At 39.6% G+C, this 15,931-nt stretch overlaps 1 protein-coding gene across 1 annotated transcript in view; it reads left to right on the top strand.

Annotated features, from left to right (window-relative positions):
• Positions 1-15,931, top strand: part of BMPER (BMP binding endothelial regulator) — a gene marked incomplete at both ends in the record, with an annotated part of 145,687 nt that overhangs the window by 25,041 nt on the left and 104,715 nt on the right. The window contains 3 exons of the mRNA XM_084260858.1: positions 11,680-11,762; positions 13,236-13,326; positions 14,136-14,218. Coding sequence (XP_084116984.1) covers positions 11,680-11,762; positions 13,236-13,326; positions 14,136-14,218 — 257 coding nt within the window. The remainder of the gene's footprint in view (positions 1-11,679; positions 11,763-13,235; positions 13,327-14,135; positions 14,219-15,931) is intronic.

Below are 15,931 nucleotides of genomic sequence, written 5' to 3' on the forward strand. Positions count from 1 at the left end.
TCCCATTGTTTCCCTCCTTTTAAAATGTTACCAGTTCACATTTATATTGCCAGAGATAGGATAAAGTTGGGAGCTTTTCAGCTGGGACATGTCTGTCACCAGAGGCTAGTAAAGGGCAGTGACCATAATTAAAATAAATGTTTACAAAGCTGGTGGAGATGCATAAATTCAAATATTCGTCCTGTCATTATTAGCTCTTGCACAGCGAGAGTCCTTTAGAAACACATCTTTATTGTACCTCATTGGTATTCCAGTCCTTTGAGAGCTACCTCCTGTTTTAGTTTTATGGGAAAATTTTTTGGTCTACATCAATCTGCTAGTACCAATCAACAGGAATTCCTTGAAATTTTTGTGGGGTTGGACGGAATAAGAATACTGCTTCTGAGTAATAAAGTACAGAGTCATTATCCATGACTCTCTGTTTCTCCTCACACTAGAAACAAGCCAACTAAGTTCTGTTTGTTTTGATAAATATTTCCTGATTCAAATAATAATATAGTGGACATCTTTATTAAAGCTCAAATGTGCAGAAATCTTTATATTATGCATTTATTTATTGACCAATACTGTATCTTCCAAGATTTTTAAAATGAGACAATTATCAAATACATAATTCATTTATTAATTTTTATAAGCATGTATAGCATTGTAATTACCCTGCTAATCTACATGAAAAATGTGCAGGTAGATGAATTGAAAACTAGTCCTTTTTTAATATATCACTGTAGTAATATGCTCTGAAATACTAATTTTACTGAGGTACTGCTGATGCAATCGATGTGGTGGAGAATGTCAGATTCAGGCAGCTTTACTTTTCTTTATTTTTTCCCTGTTGTTTAATTCCCCAGTGGTGATAAAGTGGTTTTGAGAGGCAGATAGGGTAGGATAAATTGTTGGGAAATGCAAGCATTCAGTGCCTTCCCAGAGGAAATACAAATGCAGGAAAACAGATTACGCAGAAATTCAGATGGAGGAGACGTGATGGATACGTTTTTCCTGGATGGTTGCAGAGGTGTGTTAACTACTGTGCTCATGGTTTGCTTCTGTTCTGCAACTTCAGAATAGGTTTGGCAGGCTCCCAATTTGTTTAGAAATCTGACATTTAAAAGGAAAGGAAATGAACTGGGGGGAGTGGGCATAAAGCATTACTGAAACAGTAAGAATTTGCAGTTACAGGTTTTACATAAATTAAGTGTAATTTATTTCTTTTTTCAGATTGTTTTTAGTGTCCGTTTTATAACAAAAGAATCCTAAGTGTTGGTTTGATTAAGCTGGAAGTTGATGTTTCAATAATAGGATGTGGAGTTGGTCAATGTTCTGAAAATTGTACTTACATACATGTGTGTATACATGCCTATAAAATCATTCTGCACTAAAAGAAAATGAATGTTTCAAAGTTGAGGACACAGTTATTATGTTAATATGTTATTTTAATTCGCATTACTTGTGAGACTTTCTGTTTATCCTCAACTGGCTGAGTACCTACAGGACATTGTTAATAGTCTTGAGCTTGGCATTTGCAGATTGGTATGCCTGACATCTCTAATGGGATAAATAATAGAGACTGTTGAAAAATAGTTAGGGGGCACATGGATAATTGCAATATAAGGGGGAAGAGTGGTGTCTTACAAAGATACTAAAGGTCTTTGAATGTGTCACTAAGTATATGGACAGAGAGATCCAATGAATATGTATCTAACAAGATTTCTCTTCAAAGACTGCTGAAGAAACTAAGCAGCCCTGAGTTTGTAGAGAAAATATTTTCATCAGCAAATAGCTAACGGGGTGGGGGGTGACAACAAATGGTTGTTTTCATAATGGAACAAGGTTACCAGCAGATCCTTGCAAACATCCCAATGTGTCAACAAGCTTAGAAATAATCTAGAGAAGGAGTGAAGAGGTTGGAGAGGGTTGAGGATGACCTGATCTCTTGAGCATAGTAGAAGAGGAATGCTTGTGACGTCTTGCAGGAGTTTCTTAGGACACTGAACAACTGATGACAAAATGGTAAAGGAAGTTAACGTGGATGGGAATAATTGGATATACAGAGGACAAAACAGTTATAACTTTACAAATATAATGTTGGTCTCTGAGTTGATAATTACCAATTCATGACTTCTTCAGTGTTATAAAAGGTACTTCTGTGGTAGGATCAGGTCAACTCACAGTTTCCCTCCAAAGGGAAAACTGAATGTTGGGTTCATTAGCAGAAGAGTAATAGAGTACAAAACAAAATGCCCTGTTATCCCTCTGTTTGAGTCCATGGTGTGCCCACTGAGGGAATACCAGGTAGAGTGCTTATTCTCATCTGTCTTGCTGCTGAAGTAGAGCTATGGAGCTTGCCCTATATTTTTTTGACTTATTCCTAGATATCTATTATTGGCTGCTATCAGAGAGAAGATACTTGACTAGAAGGATGTTTAGTCTGATCTAAGATGACAGTTCCTATGTGCTTAAGATGCAAGAACAGCTTTAGATTTCAGATTTTTAAATATTTATTTTAAAGGCTCTTGTAGGCTTAATTTTCAAATTAAATGCAAAATTTCCAGATAGGCTTTTCTGCTCTTTCTGAAAGGCACCTGTATAGATACAGCAGTCCGGACACCACACCTTGTCACCAGGTTGTTGTCACCTCAACCCCCAGGAAGGCCGCTTGCTCCCCTGCCACTCTGAATGCTCCTGAAGCTTCTTTTCTGTGCAAAATCCAAAATGAGCATCCCATGGGATGTGTTTAGGGAATCAAGGATGCAAATGCCAGCCTGGGTGCTTAGCTCTTCAGGTACTCCCTTTGGTTGTCCCAGCAGCTCCCCAGCACTCCCTGTGTGAAGCTCAGCTGCAGATGGGACTTGGCCCTGCAGCGCTTGTTCTCTGTTACTATTTTGTCAAGCTGCCAGAGTGCCCATGGGGAATGCAAGCAGGAAAAGGGAAGCAGGGATTTTTTTTCTTTTTTTTTTTTTTTTTTTTACTGGCTACATTTCATCTAAACATGAACAAAATGTTACCAAGAAAAGACATCAGAACTTGATGGCTTTTTTTCTTGGCTTCATTCCCAAAGCCTAGAAAAGCTTAATCAGGCCTTATGGGCCCTTGCCAGCTCTCTTTGATAGCTCTGTGTCTTCCTACCTTGTGAAGGAATGAATGAATGAAGGAAGGAAGGAATGAATGGCTGCTGTCATTTGAGTACAACATCAGGAGGATAACATCAAGACCAAAGGGTACAATTCCAGGATTGGCTTGTGTAGGAAGGAAACCACGGCTCGTGAGTCATTTGTGACATTGCTGCCAGGATATTTTATTCTATTACGAGGAGTGCGTGAGGGCTGGGTATGTAGGCCCAGTAGCTCTGATAGCAAAGGAGTAGTCTGAAAGGAAGATTTACTCTATGCCTGCAATGACACATCCAGCCAAACTCATGTGTTTAAAGCTTTGCATACAGGAGAAACTGAGTTCTTGGTAGAGAGATGTTTCCTGCAATGGTTGTGTGCTGAGCATAACTCCTTTGTTTCTGTTTAGGTATTTGTATGCTACTTAGATAACTTCTAGAACTTTTTTTTCATTTTTATTAATTAAAAAAAAAAGTCAGAAACAGCAGCAAGTGCAGCTTTTGCAACCAATAAATTCACTGTGGTGGAACAACATGTTATTCCTAAAATATGAAAGGATTTGGCTTTACTTAAGATTTTAATCCTCTAGACTAGCAATCTGTTTTAAAACTATTCTTGACTTCAGGCCCATAGGACCTTGCATAGGAAAGTCGGTGGGGCAAGGCTCTCTTTTGCTGTCTGTTTGTGCAAAGTCTGGAACAGAGAAATGTGGGCCCATGAGTATGGCTCCCTGCTGCAAGGAGAATGCAAACAGCTATGTATAATAGTGAAAACTTTTAGTGAGATTATTCTTCTGACAAATACATACTGTAGTTTACAAAATGTACTATATACTTCTAGCATTTTGAAAGTATTTAAAAAATTAAGCCCTCTCATTGCTTTAGCATAGGATAAATAGGCCACTTTTCATCTCCCATTTTATATAATACTTTTAATGAAAACATATGAGATCATTGAGATTACAGAAATACAGATTTGGCAGCATTTTCTTATTTAGTTGGATGGAAACCTGTCATTTGGATATACAGCTCTTTATACCTCTAATACATTATTTGTTCTCTGAAGAAGTGGAATTACCAGCTCAGGGCTGTATAAAGTTTGCATTTCTTAAATTGTGCACCATATTCTGCTCCCTTATCCTGAGAATCTTGCTCTTCTGTGGATGGGCAAAGACAAAATTGTTGGGTATTTTTTACAACAGCTTTGCTTTTTCACTTCTTTTCTGCAATTTTGCTTTTTTCTGTCCTCGTCAACTTTTGAGAGTTACTGTGGGTTTTTTTGTTGGGTGGTGGTTGGGATTTTTTTTAAATTAATGAATGATATTAGAGGTTCGTGTACTATGCTCCATTGATCTGGAGTCTACCAGAGAATGGAATCATAGCCCAGGCAACAGCAACACTAGTTCCCCTTAACATTGACTATCCAAGGCTATCGCAGTTAATTGTGCGTTTCTTGGAAAGGATATCAAGTGTTATGGTTGAGGATTGCAGCCAATTTCAACTATTAGGGCTGGCTTGCGAAGGAAATTAGAGGGAGGTTATGAGTTTATCGGTGTCCTGGCTACTCAGCTAACACCCTGCAGGAGCCATATATAAATTTGGCACTTTGTTTGCCTGTGGACACCCCTAGTATGGGATACCTGATACCAGCTTGGTGCCCTGCTGTAAGACTGACAAGGCAGGGGAGCTTTCTGTGAGGCCCTGATGGGGTACTAGAACTTTCAGCCCATCCTCACATGCTCTAAGGGAAGCTTTCAGCGACAAGGGTGCAACCTAATACATGGATGGAAGGGGATGGGCTGGGAAGATAATTATATATTTTCCTACTAAAATCTTTTTCATCTGAATAACCTAGTCCTGGCATCTGTCAGAGCCTGGTTATAGAAAGAGATGGCTTGGGGACATAATCAAGTCTCAACTTTTCTCTTGGCCTTTCTCACTTACTCTCAGTCTCTTGATAATGAGCTCCTGCTCCAAACCAGGAGGTCTCTTTCTTGAGGCTGGAGATACAGGTTTGTCTTAACATTCATTCAGTTTCTAGCTTTGTGTTTCATGAATGAACAGGGATTTTGAAGCAGTGACATATAGCTGCTGAGGACAGTATCATCCAGGTGCCAGGTTTATTAATTCTGGTTATGCCTAAGAAAAGATCTCTCTCTCTCTCTCAATCCTTCCACTGAGATAACTCTTCTTACAAAGGTCTTACCACATACATTTCATATCCTTTGAATATCTGTCGTGTGTACTATTGTGTTCAGTGGTGTCTCAAATTTCAGATTTTCTTATTACTTTGGTTAATATAGTTTTCCACTTATGTAAAAAGCTTTTAATGGACTGTCTTGTCATCTCAACATAAATACTTTTGCAGTCAAACTTAAGTTACCCAAACTTTAACAATCACAGAGAAGTTGTTCAGGACACTTGTATTAGAAAATAGCATGTGACTTCCATGGTGATACATGGAGGCACTTGTACTTTGTGCATGGACATTGTGCTCAGAGTGGCAAAGTGAAATGAAACAGAAGACCAGGATGAAGGCTTCACACAGCATTCACGTGCAAAAGTTCTCTAGAACAACATGATAAACATCTTAGGACACTTAATACTGGCATAAGAGTTTCTTTTACAGCTTAACTTTGAAGCTGTGAGCTGTACTGATCGTGAATGATCAGTGTGTTGAGGAAATTTGGTATAAATGGCAAGAAATTGTGTCACCAAGCAACATCATTCATGACACCCTGTGCACCTGTCAGAGGTCGCAGTTCTCCAGCTGCGAAGCTTGGCAAGCACATTAAGTATCAGGTCAAGAATCAATGTCAACCCTAAGTAAGTGGCATTTTGGATTGTGAGGTTCTTATGGACCCTGCAGAACAACTTTTTCCTACTATATTTATATATTTGCAAACACAAGACATGTGGAAAGGTGAAAACTCAGTTCCAGTGGGGTACAGGGGACAATAAAAGCACTGGAAGGAGTTGGCATCTCTGTTCCTGCTCCTATTTGCTCAGCGAATATGAGCTGCTTTGGTCATATGCCTGTGAACTGTGCAGTCCCTTGCACAGCTCAGCCCATGGCCACTTCTCTCTACCATGTTGTATGCCCTTTATAGAGCCCCCGTGCCTCACATCCCTTGGGTACAGTAACTGCGATGGCTCAGCTGCAAATAGGTTTGATTGTACTCAGTTACAGGGGAAAGAGTTGGCTTTTCACTGTTTAGGGTTAGATTTAATAAGCATGGGAGATTTTGTGTATGTTTTCATGCTTCTGTGATGACAGATGAAGACCAGGGTTACCCAACAGGAAGTTTCATTTTCTAGTAGCTGTCAGTGGCTTTACCATCATTAAGAAATGTTAAAATATATTTAATAATAGGTGTTTGTAGATTTCACAGTTCTCTTATTTTGGCCAACAGATTTCATGCTAGGGAAATACTGCAGAATGTGCAAGCTATTGGTCGGTCCCTCCCTCCTTGCCTCCCTCCCTGCCTCCCTCCTTCCCTCTCTCTCTCCTCTTCTTTCCCTTTCCTTTTCCCTTTCCCTTTCCCTTTCCCTTTCCCTTTCCCTTTCCCTTTCCCTTTCCCTTTCCCTTTCCCTTTCCCTTTCCCTTTCCCTTTCCCTTTCCCTTTCCCTTTCCCTTTCCCTTTCCCTTTCCCTTTCCCTTTCCCTTTCCCTTTCCCTTTCCTTCTTTCCCTTTCTCTTCTTTCCCTTTCCCTTTCCCTTTCCCTTTCCCTTTCCCTTTCCCTTTCCCTTTCCTTCTTTCCCTTTCTCTTCTTTCCCTTTCCCTTTCCCTTTTCCTTTCTTTTCTTTCTCTAGAACTGGTATTTAGTGTTAGCATTCCTAGATACCTCCCTGAGGATTAATTTATCAAACACTAAATAAAACATGTCTTCTGACTGTTTTCTTTTTCCTAATGTTTATTTTCCATGCCAATAGAGAGATTACTTTTTTAAATAGAAAGTGGAAGGAAAGCAAGAAAATGACTTAATAGGAGAAGAAAGATGCTGAAGAAATGAGGGATGGGGAGCCAGCCTATTGTGCACCAATCTATCACTTTCTCTTGGGAGAATAAGGAAATGACTGGTCTATAAAACTCTCATTAGCCTTAAAGAAGCAAAAATCTCTTCTGGAATCTTATTAGACAATGTCAAATTGAGTAATAAAAGCTTGTTTTTAATGAACTCTTGAGGACACTGTTTCAGCTTCAGCATTACTAAACTGTCTCCTAGTCAGTTTCCCTATCTTCATGATACTGGTCTGACCTGTGGTGTCTGGGCAAATAAAAAAGGGTCATTTAATTGTGTTATTAGATTCAGAAAAACAAATGGCTTCCTGATTGTCAACTTGTCCACATGCCAATAATAAAATCAGCTATAATTTGCCTCATTTTTATCCAAGTCTAATTCTGTGTGAGGATGCTTGTTTTGGAATTAAAATGCTCTCTTTCAAATTAAATCAGCTGAAGGTTGATTTATTTCATTTGAAACTAAGGTGCTTGAGTAAGGCATGCACAAGATTGAAATAAAGTAGCTAAATTAGCTAATTAGAAGTGATTTAACTATTTTATAATCTTTTTTTGTGCAGACATGACTTAAGTTTAGAGGATCATTTTGCCCTTATGAGGTGACTAGAAGGTAATTAGCAGTTTTCACTTCATATACAACAGTTGACCAACTTCAAAGTATTCAGTGGTTTGGTTTGATTCAGATAAGCAACTTTCAGCTTGCATGTTTATCCAGGACTTATCTGAACTATTTGGGTTGAAATAGGTAATAGGAACAAAACCTACAAGTATCTGGAAGTTAATATTTTACATTAATAAAACACTAGCTATTCTTAAAGAAAGAAGCAGGAAAGACTGAAAAATTAGGACATGCTCATTGACTGAGATAAATCACCTTAGCTCCATTCAAATTAATATAGACCACTGATATTTAACTCCCTTCTGTATGTAGAATCATAAAAAATATCCTTAGTGGGTATATAGGGTCAAATTTACCTGTTAATGTTGAATCTGTTACTTGTCATGTACTCCTTAGAATATTCTCAGGCTTTTCAGGTTTCCTCCTTGAAAACCTCTGTAACCCTTTCTTTTAAGGTTTTAAGTATGTGTTCAGGCAGAAGTAAGTGGATGGCAATTAAGTGATGGTGTTAAGCTCTGATCTTTCTTGATTTATTCTTTTCTCCTGTTCTCCCTTTCAAAGAGTGAATGGAGACAGTGAGTTAATGTAATCATATTTCCAAAGGGAATTAAGACAGCTTTTAGGAACTTGAAGTATGTCCATGGTACTCTGTTGTAGAAACTGACATCAGGGACTTTGCTGATGCCTTTAGATGTGAGACATTCAGCGACTGCTAGTTTCCAAGATGAATACGGTGGACCTTTAACCATGGGTGAGCTAGAACAACTTGACTGAGTTGCCACGTGGAGGGAGGCAGGTTTCATGAAACTGAATTTAAGTGAGGCTCATAAACCTCCCTACTATGAGTAGGTGGGCTAGGAAAGTCCACATATGCATTTACAGGCATCAGCTGAGAGATTTGTACATTGAAAGTGAGGTTCAGAAAAAAATAGCTGGTATGTGGACTTTTTTCCTTTTGAGGAGTGAGCAGTGGGTGTAACTCTCGGATACCCAAAGGGCAGAGTGTCAGGACTCACCTCTTGTCAGAGACGGGTTAAAAGCTCACCCGGAGATTACAAAGTGCTTCCTTTCTTGCCCTCCTTCAGTTTGCCTGGCATTCAGCCTTCCCCCAGGTCCGGCCAAGCCTGCTTGTGTACTAACTCTATCCCCTTCCTTTATGCTCTTTTCCACATCTGAGCATCTGCTGAAATCTGGATCCCACCATGCCTCGCGCTGGTGTTTGCACAATGCTGCTCTGACTCCTTTAGTCAACCTGCTGGCCTGTGCCAGAGCTTGGGAGCAGTCTTGGTATCTCCAGTGCTTCTGCAGACTTTTCCACTATGGTCACCGTTTCTATATTTCCCTTTTACTGCCTGCAAGCTCTCCCTGCCATAGTTACTTCTGGTGCGCTGTCCCGCAGTGGTGCTAGCACCACGTTGGCAGTGACAGAAGCGGCTGGTGTGCAGGTAGAGTTTGGCTCCCCTCTTCTTGCTTTCCACAGGGACAATGCTGGCACCGTGGGACAGAGGATTTTTGCAGCATAGCTTGGATATGCACTTCAAGTGAGAGCAATGGTGGCTGCACGGACACGGCACCTTCATGCTTTCTTAACTAGATTAATCCTTGAACTGAAAATTTCAGTTTAATGTGCACATCTGTGCAGGTAGATTAGCCCAGGGTCATTAGATTTCTTAAAAAAAAATAAAAAATAAAAAAATTAAAGAATTTAATTGGTGGGCAAATATGCATGGTATTTTGCAGTTGTTAGATTCCAGCCTAGCCCTTGATTCTGCACAGTGCTGAAGACACCAGGCCCATCTGGTAAAACAGATATTTAACAACACAGCTCATTCCTTCCTGAGTGTCCAGCACAAGTGTAAACTCTTTCTTGGACTGGGACCAGTATGCCAGTATGGCTTGGACTTCTGCAGCTTGAGGATACCAAAAGGCGTGGGATAGGCTCTGCTGTTCTTCAGGGTTTGCAGTGGGCAGTAAGTGAGACTATGCTACAAGATTAGCTTGGTGTTTTTCAGAATGGGACTTCAAAGTGTGCAAGAGGAGGGTAGAGCTTCACATTCCTCTTTTTGGTATGTTTGCCTGCATGTATGAGAGGTCATAGAGAACTTTATTAACATGCTGAAAATCTGAACACTTCTTTATTACTCAAAATTACTTCACAGGGTCTTTGCTACTTAAAGTAAAAAATAAATAATCATATGTATACTTTCTGCCTTTCAGTATTTGTCAAAGATTAATTTATCACAGCCAGCTCCTAGACTGCTGATCAAGTCTTTTTAAAAACATACGTGTTTCAGCTTAGGGAAGTGGAATGGCCACAGCATCTGCAGATTTCTCCTGTGTTGCTCTGTACTTAAGTCTGGAAAAATGTCTGAGTACTGCAAAATCCTGAAGTACAAGTCTTCTGTTGTTTAAGATCTTGACTGGAGGCAGTTAACACCTTTGTAAATGATCTCTGTATATATATCAGGATCTCTTTAAGTTTGAGGTTGAGTACAAAATGATTTTGCGAGTATTTGAAGTTTCTCAGGAGTTTGGAGTTGTGATCCTCAAGGTTTCTTACACAGGGAGCTCAAAGATTTACTGGTGTAGGGCTGATAACAGCTTTATTTTCAGACGGGCATGAAATGTAGCTCAAAGCAGTTCAGAACGGTGCACCCTGCACAGCAGAGAAGGATCTACAGTAGCTGTGGAGGTTGGGTGTGGAAAGAGTGGTGCCGTGGGCATCGTTTGACTGATTGTAGTTTTCTGCGTGGTGACTCTCTGTATATGTCTGTGTTTCAAAGTCCCTGGCAGAACTCCTGTTGGTTTCACAGGCTCTTTGATCAAGCCTATTTTGAATAAAATAGGCTAGGGAATACAACCCTCAGAGCAGTAAATGGAAAATGATCATTTTTCCTGCAGAAAATGGAGTATGTGTTGCTTTTGAATACTATTTTTTTTTCAGAAATGCTTTGGCTCTCCAAATAATTAATTTTTAATTGAAACAGTTTTGCGTTAATAAACTACCTCTTTTTAAACAAATATTTTATTTCCACTTAATATTTCTTTTCTAGTTTTGTTTTTCTAGTGAGATAATTTATTTTTTCTTTGTGTTCCTTTTTGGTTTTCCCTTTTGAAATACCAGAAAACAGTGAAAAAGAGTGGAAAGGAAACTAGTAGGAACATGTAATAAAAAAATGTGAAAATTAAGGGTTGCTTTTTTTTTTCTCCCCCAAACAGCTCAATAAAACTTCATTTTGCACAAAAGATGCTTGCTGATCCTGCACACGGGCACACCAGTATATTCTCTGTTAACAAAGTTGTCATACAACACACAAAGAGGTATAAAGCCAAACCCTGTGGGATTCCAAAATGTCCCCACTCAGAGATTCACCACCCACGCAGAAGAGCCTGATGGCTTTTAGTGTATGTGGATGTTGATCCCTTCTGTCATGAAAGCAAAAATGAGGTTGAAAGAAGGAGTAGCTCTGCTGATGTCAGTGCATCCATGCTGAGCTGTGCAGGCTGAAGTGCTCTCCTGGGGGTTTTGGTTAATGGATGAGGATAGCACAGCCAGGCTGGATGATGAACATTTCCAGCTCTTCTCTTACTCTCTCTACTCCCTCTCCTCCCCCCTTCCAGTGCACGGGTGGCTCAGCAGCTCTTGAACTTTAGTTTAGGTAAATTGTCACTGATTTTTCTGGCATGGAATGGTCATAGTTTATAAGAAGTTTGGTCAATCATGCACCAGGAGCAGACATCTGAGGCAGGGCTTACTTCCAGCCCTCCCAGGGCATGATCCCTCTTGCAGTCCCAGGTCTCAGCTTTATCTCTTATGTTAATCCAAGGGGGAGAGGATGGGTCGCATTTAGGATGCTGCTCTGTGACCCTCTTCAGCAGCCTCCCGCAGGACAATTGCTTTCAGCCTAACTGATGTGCATCTGTCTCTTCCTCTAGATTGCAGCTATGGAGGAAATACGTACAACAGCTCTATGAAATGGCACCTCCCTAGCAATCCCTGTGTTACATACCAGTGCCAGGTAAGAATGTCATCAGCGTCATGGTAACGGAGTCATGAGATTTTCCCATGAAATTCTGAGCCATTTTTATCCAATCCAAATAATGTGAAATATTTTATACCCACAGCACAAGATGGAGTTTGCATTTAAAGTAGTTTAAATCCACTCAGATGTGGCCAGCTATAACCAAACATTCAGAAGGATAGGTTTTATATGACTTGATGAAGGAGAGGTACACAGCCGTGCCATTTCCTGCTGTCCTGACCTCAAAACAAGTCCTCATTTTACAGCATGCTAACCTTTTTCTGAGATACAAATTATTATTATTTTAGTAATCGGATGCTTTAGTGTGTCCACAGGTTTTAGCTGCGATGTTCTTTAAAAGAAGCCCACAACCAAATCTTCTCTTCCTGAGCGGTGCATTGTTAACACAGAGGTATTTTTGGCTACTTGCCTATCTGCAACCACAACATTTGCAAGGTTGTCTATTTTCAAGCAGAAAACAAGTAATTAAGTAGGTAATTTTAGTTTCTGTCTATGAATAGAACTAGAATTTTTGCTGATAGTTTCATCCAGTTTTAATAGGCAGCTACTATAAATCACAACTTTTAGAAGAGAGATGAAGGAATATGAAGAGCTTCTACAAAAAGGAAAAAAAAGGTTTAAAGATTTTTTTTCCTCTTTTTCTGTGATACTTCTGCTTTAAATAACCCACCCATATTTTTGAAGACAAGTGCACTGAGAATGGAGTTGGAGCAGCAGCATTCTGTATCCTTGCACTTAATGAAAAGATACAGGATGAATTTAGACACTCTGACTGCTACTGGCTGTTTGAAATGGCACAGGTTTTTATTGACTCTTTCAGTGTCTAAATGCAAAACTGTGTGATCCTATTTACCCTAGACCAGTGTTTCCCTGGTCTCCAAATACAAAGCCAAAAGAAGTCGCAGCCTTTTGTGCACAGATCCTCACACCCAGGTTTGCTCAGGAGGACTCTTGACTTCTAGAACAAGTAGTACAGGAAATGTTAATTTACTAATACTTATCAGGCAAAGCATCAAAGATAAGCGTCTCCCCTCTGCAGAACAAGATGTTTTTATCTGCTTTCTAAGTCTTTTTTTCCTCCAAGGGGAGAGGGATGAGAATGCCTTGTGTCTGACCTGTTTTCACCAGAGCTGCATGACAGATTACTGAGGTTAAGGATTCCTGATAAAGCAGAATTCCTTCTCCTAAGAAGGTGCTTGATTTCTTACCTGATGCATTTTAAGGTAAATCCTGTGTCTGCAGTCAGGGAGACTCAAGTGGATCTTTTGACTGTGGATTAACCTAAATCCTGATACTAGGCAGCAGGTACAGAAAGAAAGAAGGTTTTGAAACCTGGTGCTTCACAGCATGTGCTGTGCTTTAATTGTATCACTAATAATTATGGGGTTTTATTTTGTTACAGCAGCCACAACACTGACAATGAATTTGTCTGATCTGCATCTTTTTCAGGAAGGAGTCATAGTAGAGTCGGAGGTACAGTGTGTTGTTCATTGCAAAAACCCTTCCAAATTCGTGGGGATGTGTTGTCCTGTGTGTCCAGGTGAGATTTCATGGGAAGATGCTGTTCCACATGCACATTTGTCTTTCTAACAATATCCATCATTACCTGGGAAGCTGTCTCTAACTTCTCCGTTATACTTGACAAGACACTAAAATGTGGGCCAGTGGCTCCCAATGTGCTAAACAACTCAAGAAGACCATGCCTAATGTTTTTAATAGAGGACATGAAGACTAGGGGATGCAAAGGCAGCAGCCTGTGTCAACATTCACGTATGCATTTACATCATTTTGCAGAGGGTCTATTCTCTGGATTTGCCTGGCTGATGACTGGGATTTTGTTAGAAGAAGCATAAAAACCAGAGGCAGTTTTTGAAGGGGATTTGAAACAAGTGGCCTTTGGGAAGCATAGTGGCAAATTAACATGGTTTTATAGGCTAATTTGATTTTTAACAGAGGTTTTGTAGGAAAACACTGCTACAGTTATGATAGAATGGGTTTATTATATTCTAATTTGTTATAATTTCTGCCAGCATCTTATAAAAACTTAGGGAGTAAGTGCAGGTAGTAAAAAGCAAACAGCTTAGAAGAGTGTTTCAAAGACACTTTTAATGGAAGACCTGGTTTAGCCCTAATTTCACTGGTGCAAATTTATCTGCTATCGAAGGATGCTTTACTTTTATTTTATTTTTTTAATTAAGGTATTTGGGGATATTTGTAAAGGCTTCTGAAGCGATTTGTATCAGATAGGATGGTACAATTTGCTTTTAGTATTGTCCTATGATGGGGTGTGTTATAGTGAAAAGGCAGTATACTATCCTGAGCTACACTTATTCAAATGCTGTTTTCCAGGTTGTATATTTGAAGGGAGACATTACAATGAAGGAGAAGAATTTAGGCCTGAAGGAAATAAATGTACCAAGTGCTCTTGTATTGTAAGTATTTGCCTTTTGGCGTTGTATCTCCCTGTATGAACTTCAAAAGGCACATTATTATTGCCATAACAAAGAAACTAAAAAAAAAAAAAAAAAAGGAATTCAACACTGTTATGCATTCTTCTCTTAGACTTCAGGTTTCTGTTGAAGATTTTACTACACTGATACATTATGTCACTCATATTCTGAGTTTATCATCTTTTATGTGACCTTACACTGTAAGCAGATAGAGCGGGGTATTCGGGAGAGGGTCAATGTGTTAAGTTAGTGATGCTTTTTTTTAGTGATGGGATCATGCAGGAGGAGACAGAAAGCTTTTTTGGTTTCATCTATCGATCAACATTTATTAGATGTTTCAATAAACTGATCTTTTCAAGGATTCCTTTGAGCCGTGTGCGGCAAGGGCCTTTGCACTGAATCACCGAGTGAAAAGATGAGGGAAGCCTCCTTAGGCCATCCCAGGTGGATTTTGGCTTGAAGCTTAATGAAAAGGTCATATCCTGGATTTTATCCTTGACTAGCAACATTATGGAGAGGAAGTAATAATTGCATCCTTTGGGTAATGAGCACAGGCTTCTCTTTCACTTCCATTAAGTTAAAAGATAATGCTGTATGAGTTGGGGCAGATAACATTGACTTCATGGTGTGATCTGTGAGGACAGTAAAATGCAAAGTTCAACTCACTGCTTTTGTTGCAGTCATGGGCTGGTTATCAGCAGAAAATGCAAGGCAGGGGAATGTTACATTTGAGTAGAACACCAAGAGTTTTGTCAGTGCAAGACACTGCTCTCCTGCATTGTGAAAATATAATAAAAAGGGAGGAGAGAAAGATAGAATGAAGAAAATAGTATGTATTTATACATAGAGATGCACACATTTTTAATGAAGCTGCTGCAGAGAACTTGAACTGTTGTGGGAAAAAAATTCTGGTAATCTACAAAATTAATTCACACTAAACCATCACTACTCCTGTGGAGAACTAGACTGCTCAGGTAATTTTTTTTTCTTTCTTTCTTTCTTTTTTAAGTTTTAATCCTGTAATAATGAAAATATGCTGTCACACATGTCACAGTGATATACACCCTGGGCTCCCGCTCTGCAGAATGCCTCCTGTCCAAGGCTGAGGAACATTACTTCCTCTGTACTCAGAGGATCCCCCTTTTACTTCAGCTTCAGATGTAAAGCAGTAGCTTTATAGTCTGGCTTTCCTTAGTTATGTTCCTCAGGGGAAGGCAGCTCAGAATGGTTGAGGAGTCTGTGATATGCTTGAGTCTTTTCAGATTGTGCTTTGCTCTTTTGTAAGTTCGGTACAGATATTGCCTATTGTCCAGTTGTTGGCGTGCCAATGTCTCCTTGATCAACTTTTCTTTGTTTGCTGAATAGCAAAAGCCAAAAAGAGCATGGGAGGTAAGAGATATCTGGGGAGAGAAATATAAATAAACACAGGAATGTAGAGTCAGACCTGACTCTCTTTCCTTGACAGTTGCCAGTCTCAGCTACATTAGAGAAGGATGTGCATCAGCTACTGATAGGAAGACATTTAAAGCCTGAAGCAAAAGGCTTAATGATCCCTTCTGAGAAAGAAGGTATGACAGTTTTGGATGCTAATGACATCTGTATAAAATGTCTGGATCTAATTCTGAATTTTACTGACAGCAAAATAAATGCTGTCTACCTGACCTTCCTTCCCTCTCTCTGTGATTCCTTTTTATT

The sequence above is a fragment of the Gallinula chloropus genome, assembly GCF_964237585.1.
Source record: "Gallinula chloropus genome assembly, chromosome: 2".
NCBI lineage: Eukaryota > Metazoa > Chordata > Aves > Gruiformes > Rallidae > Gallinula > Gallinula chloropus.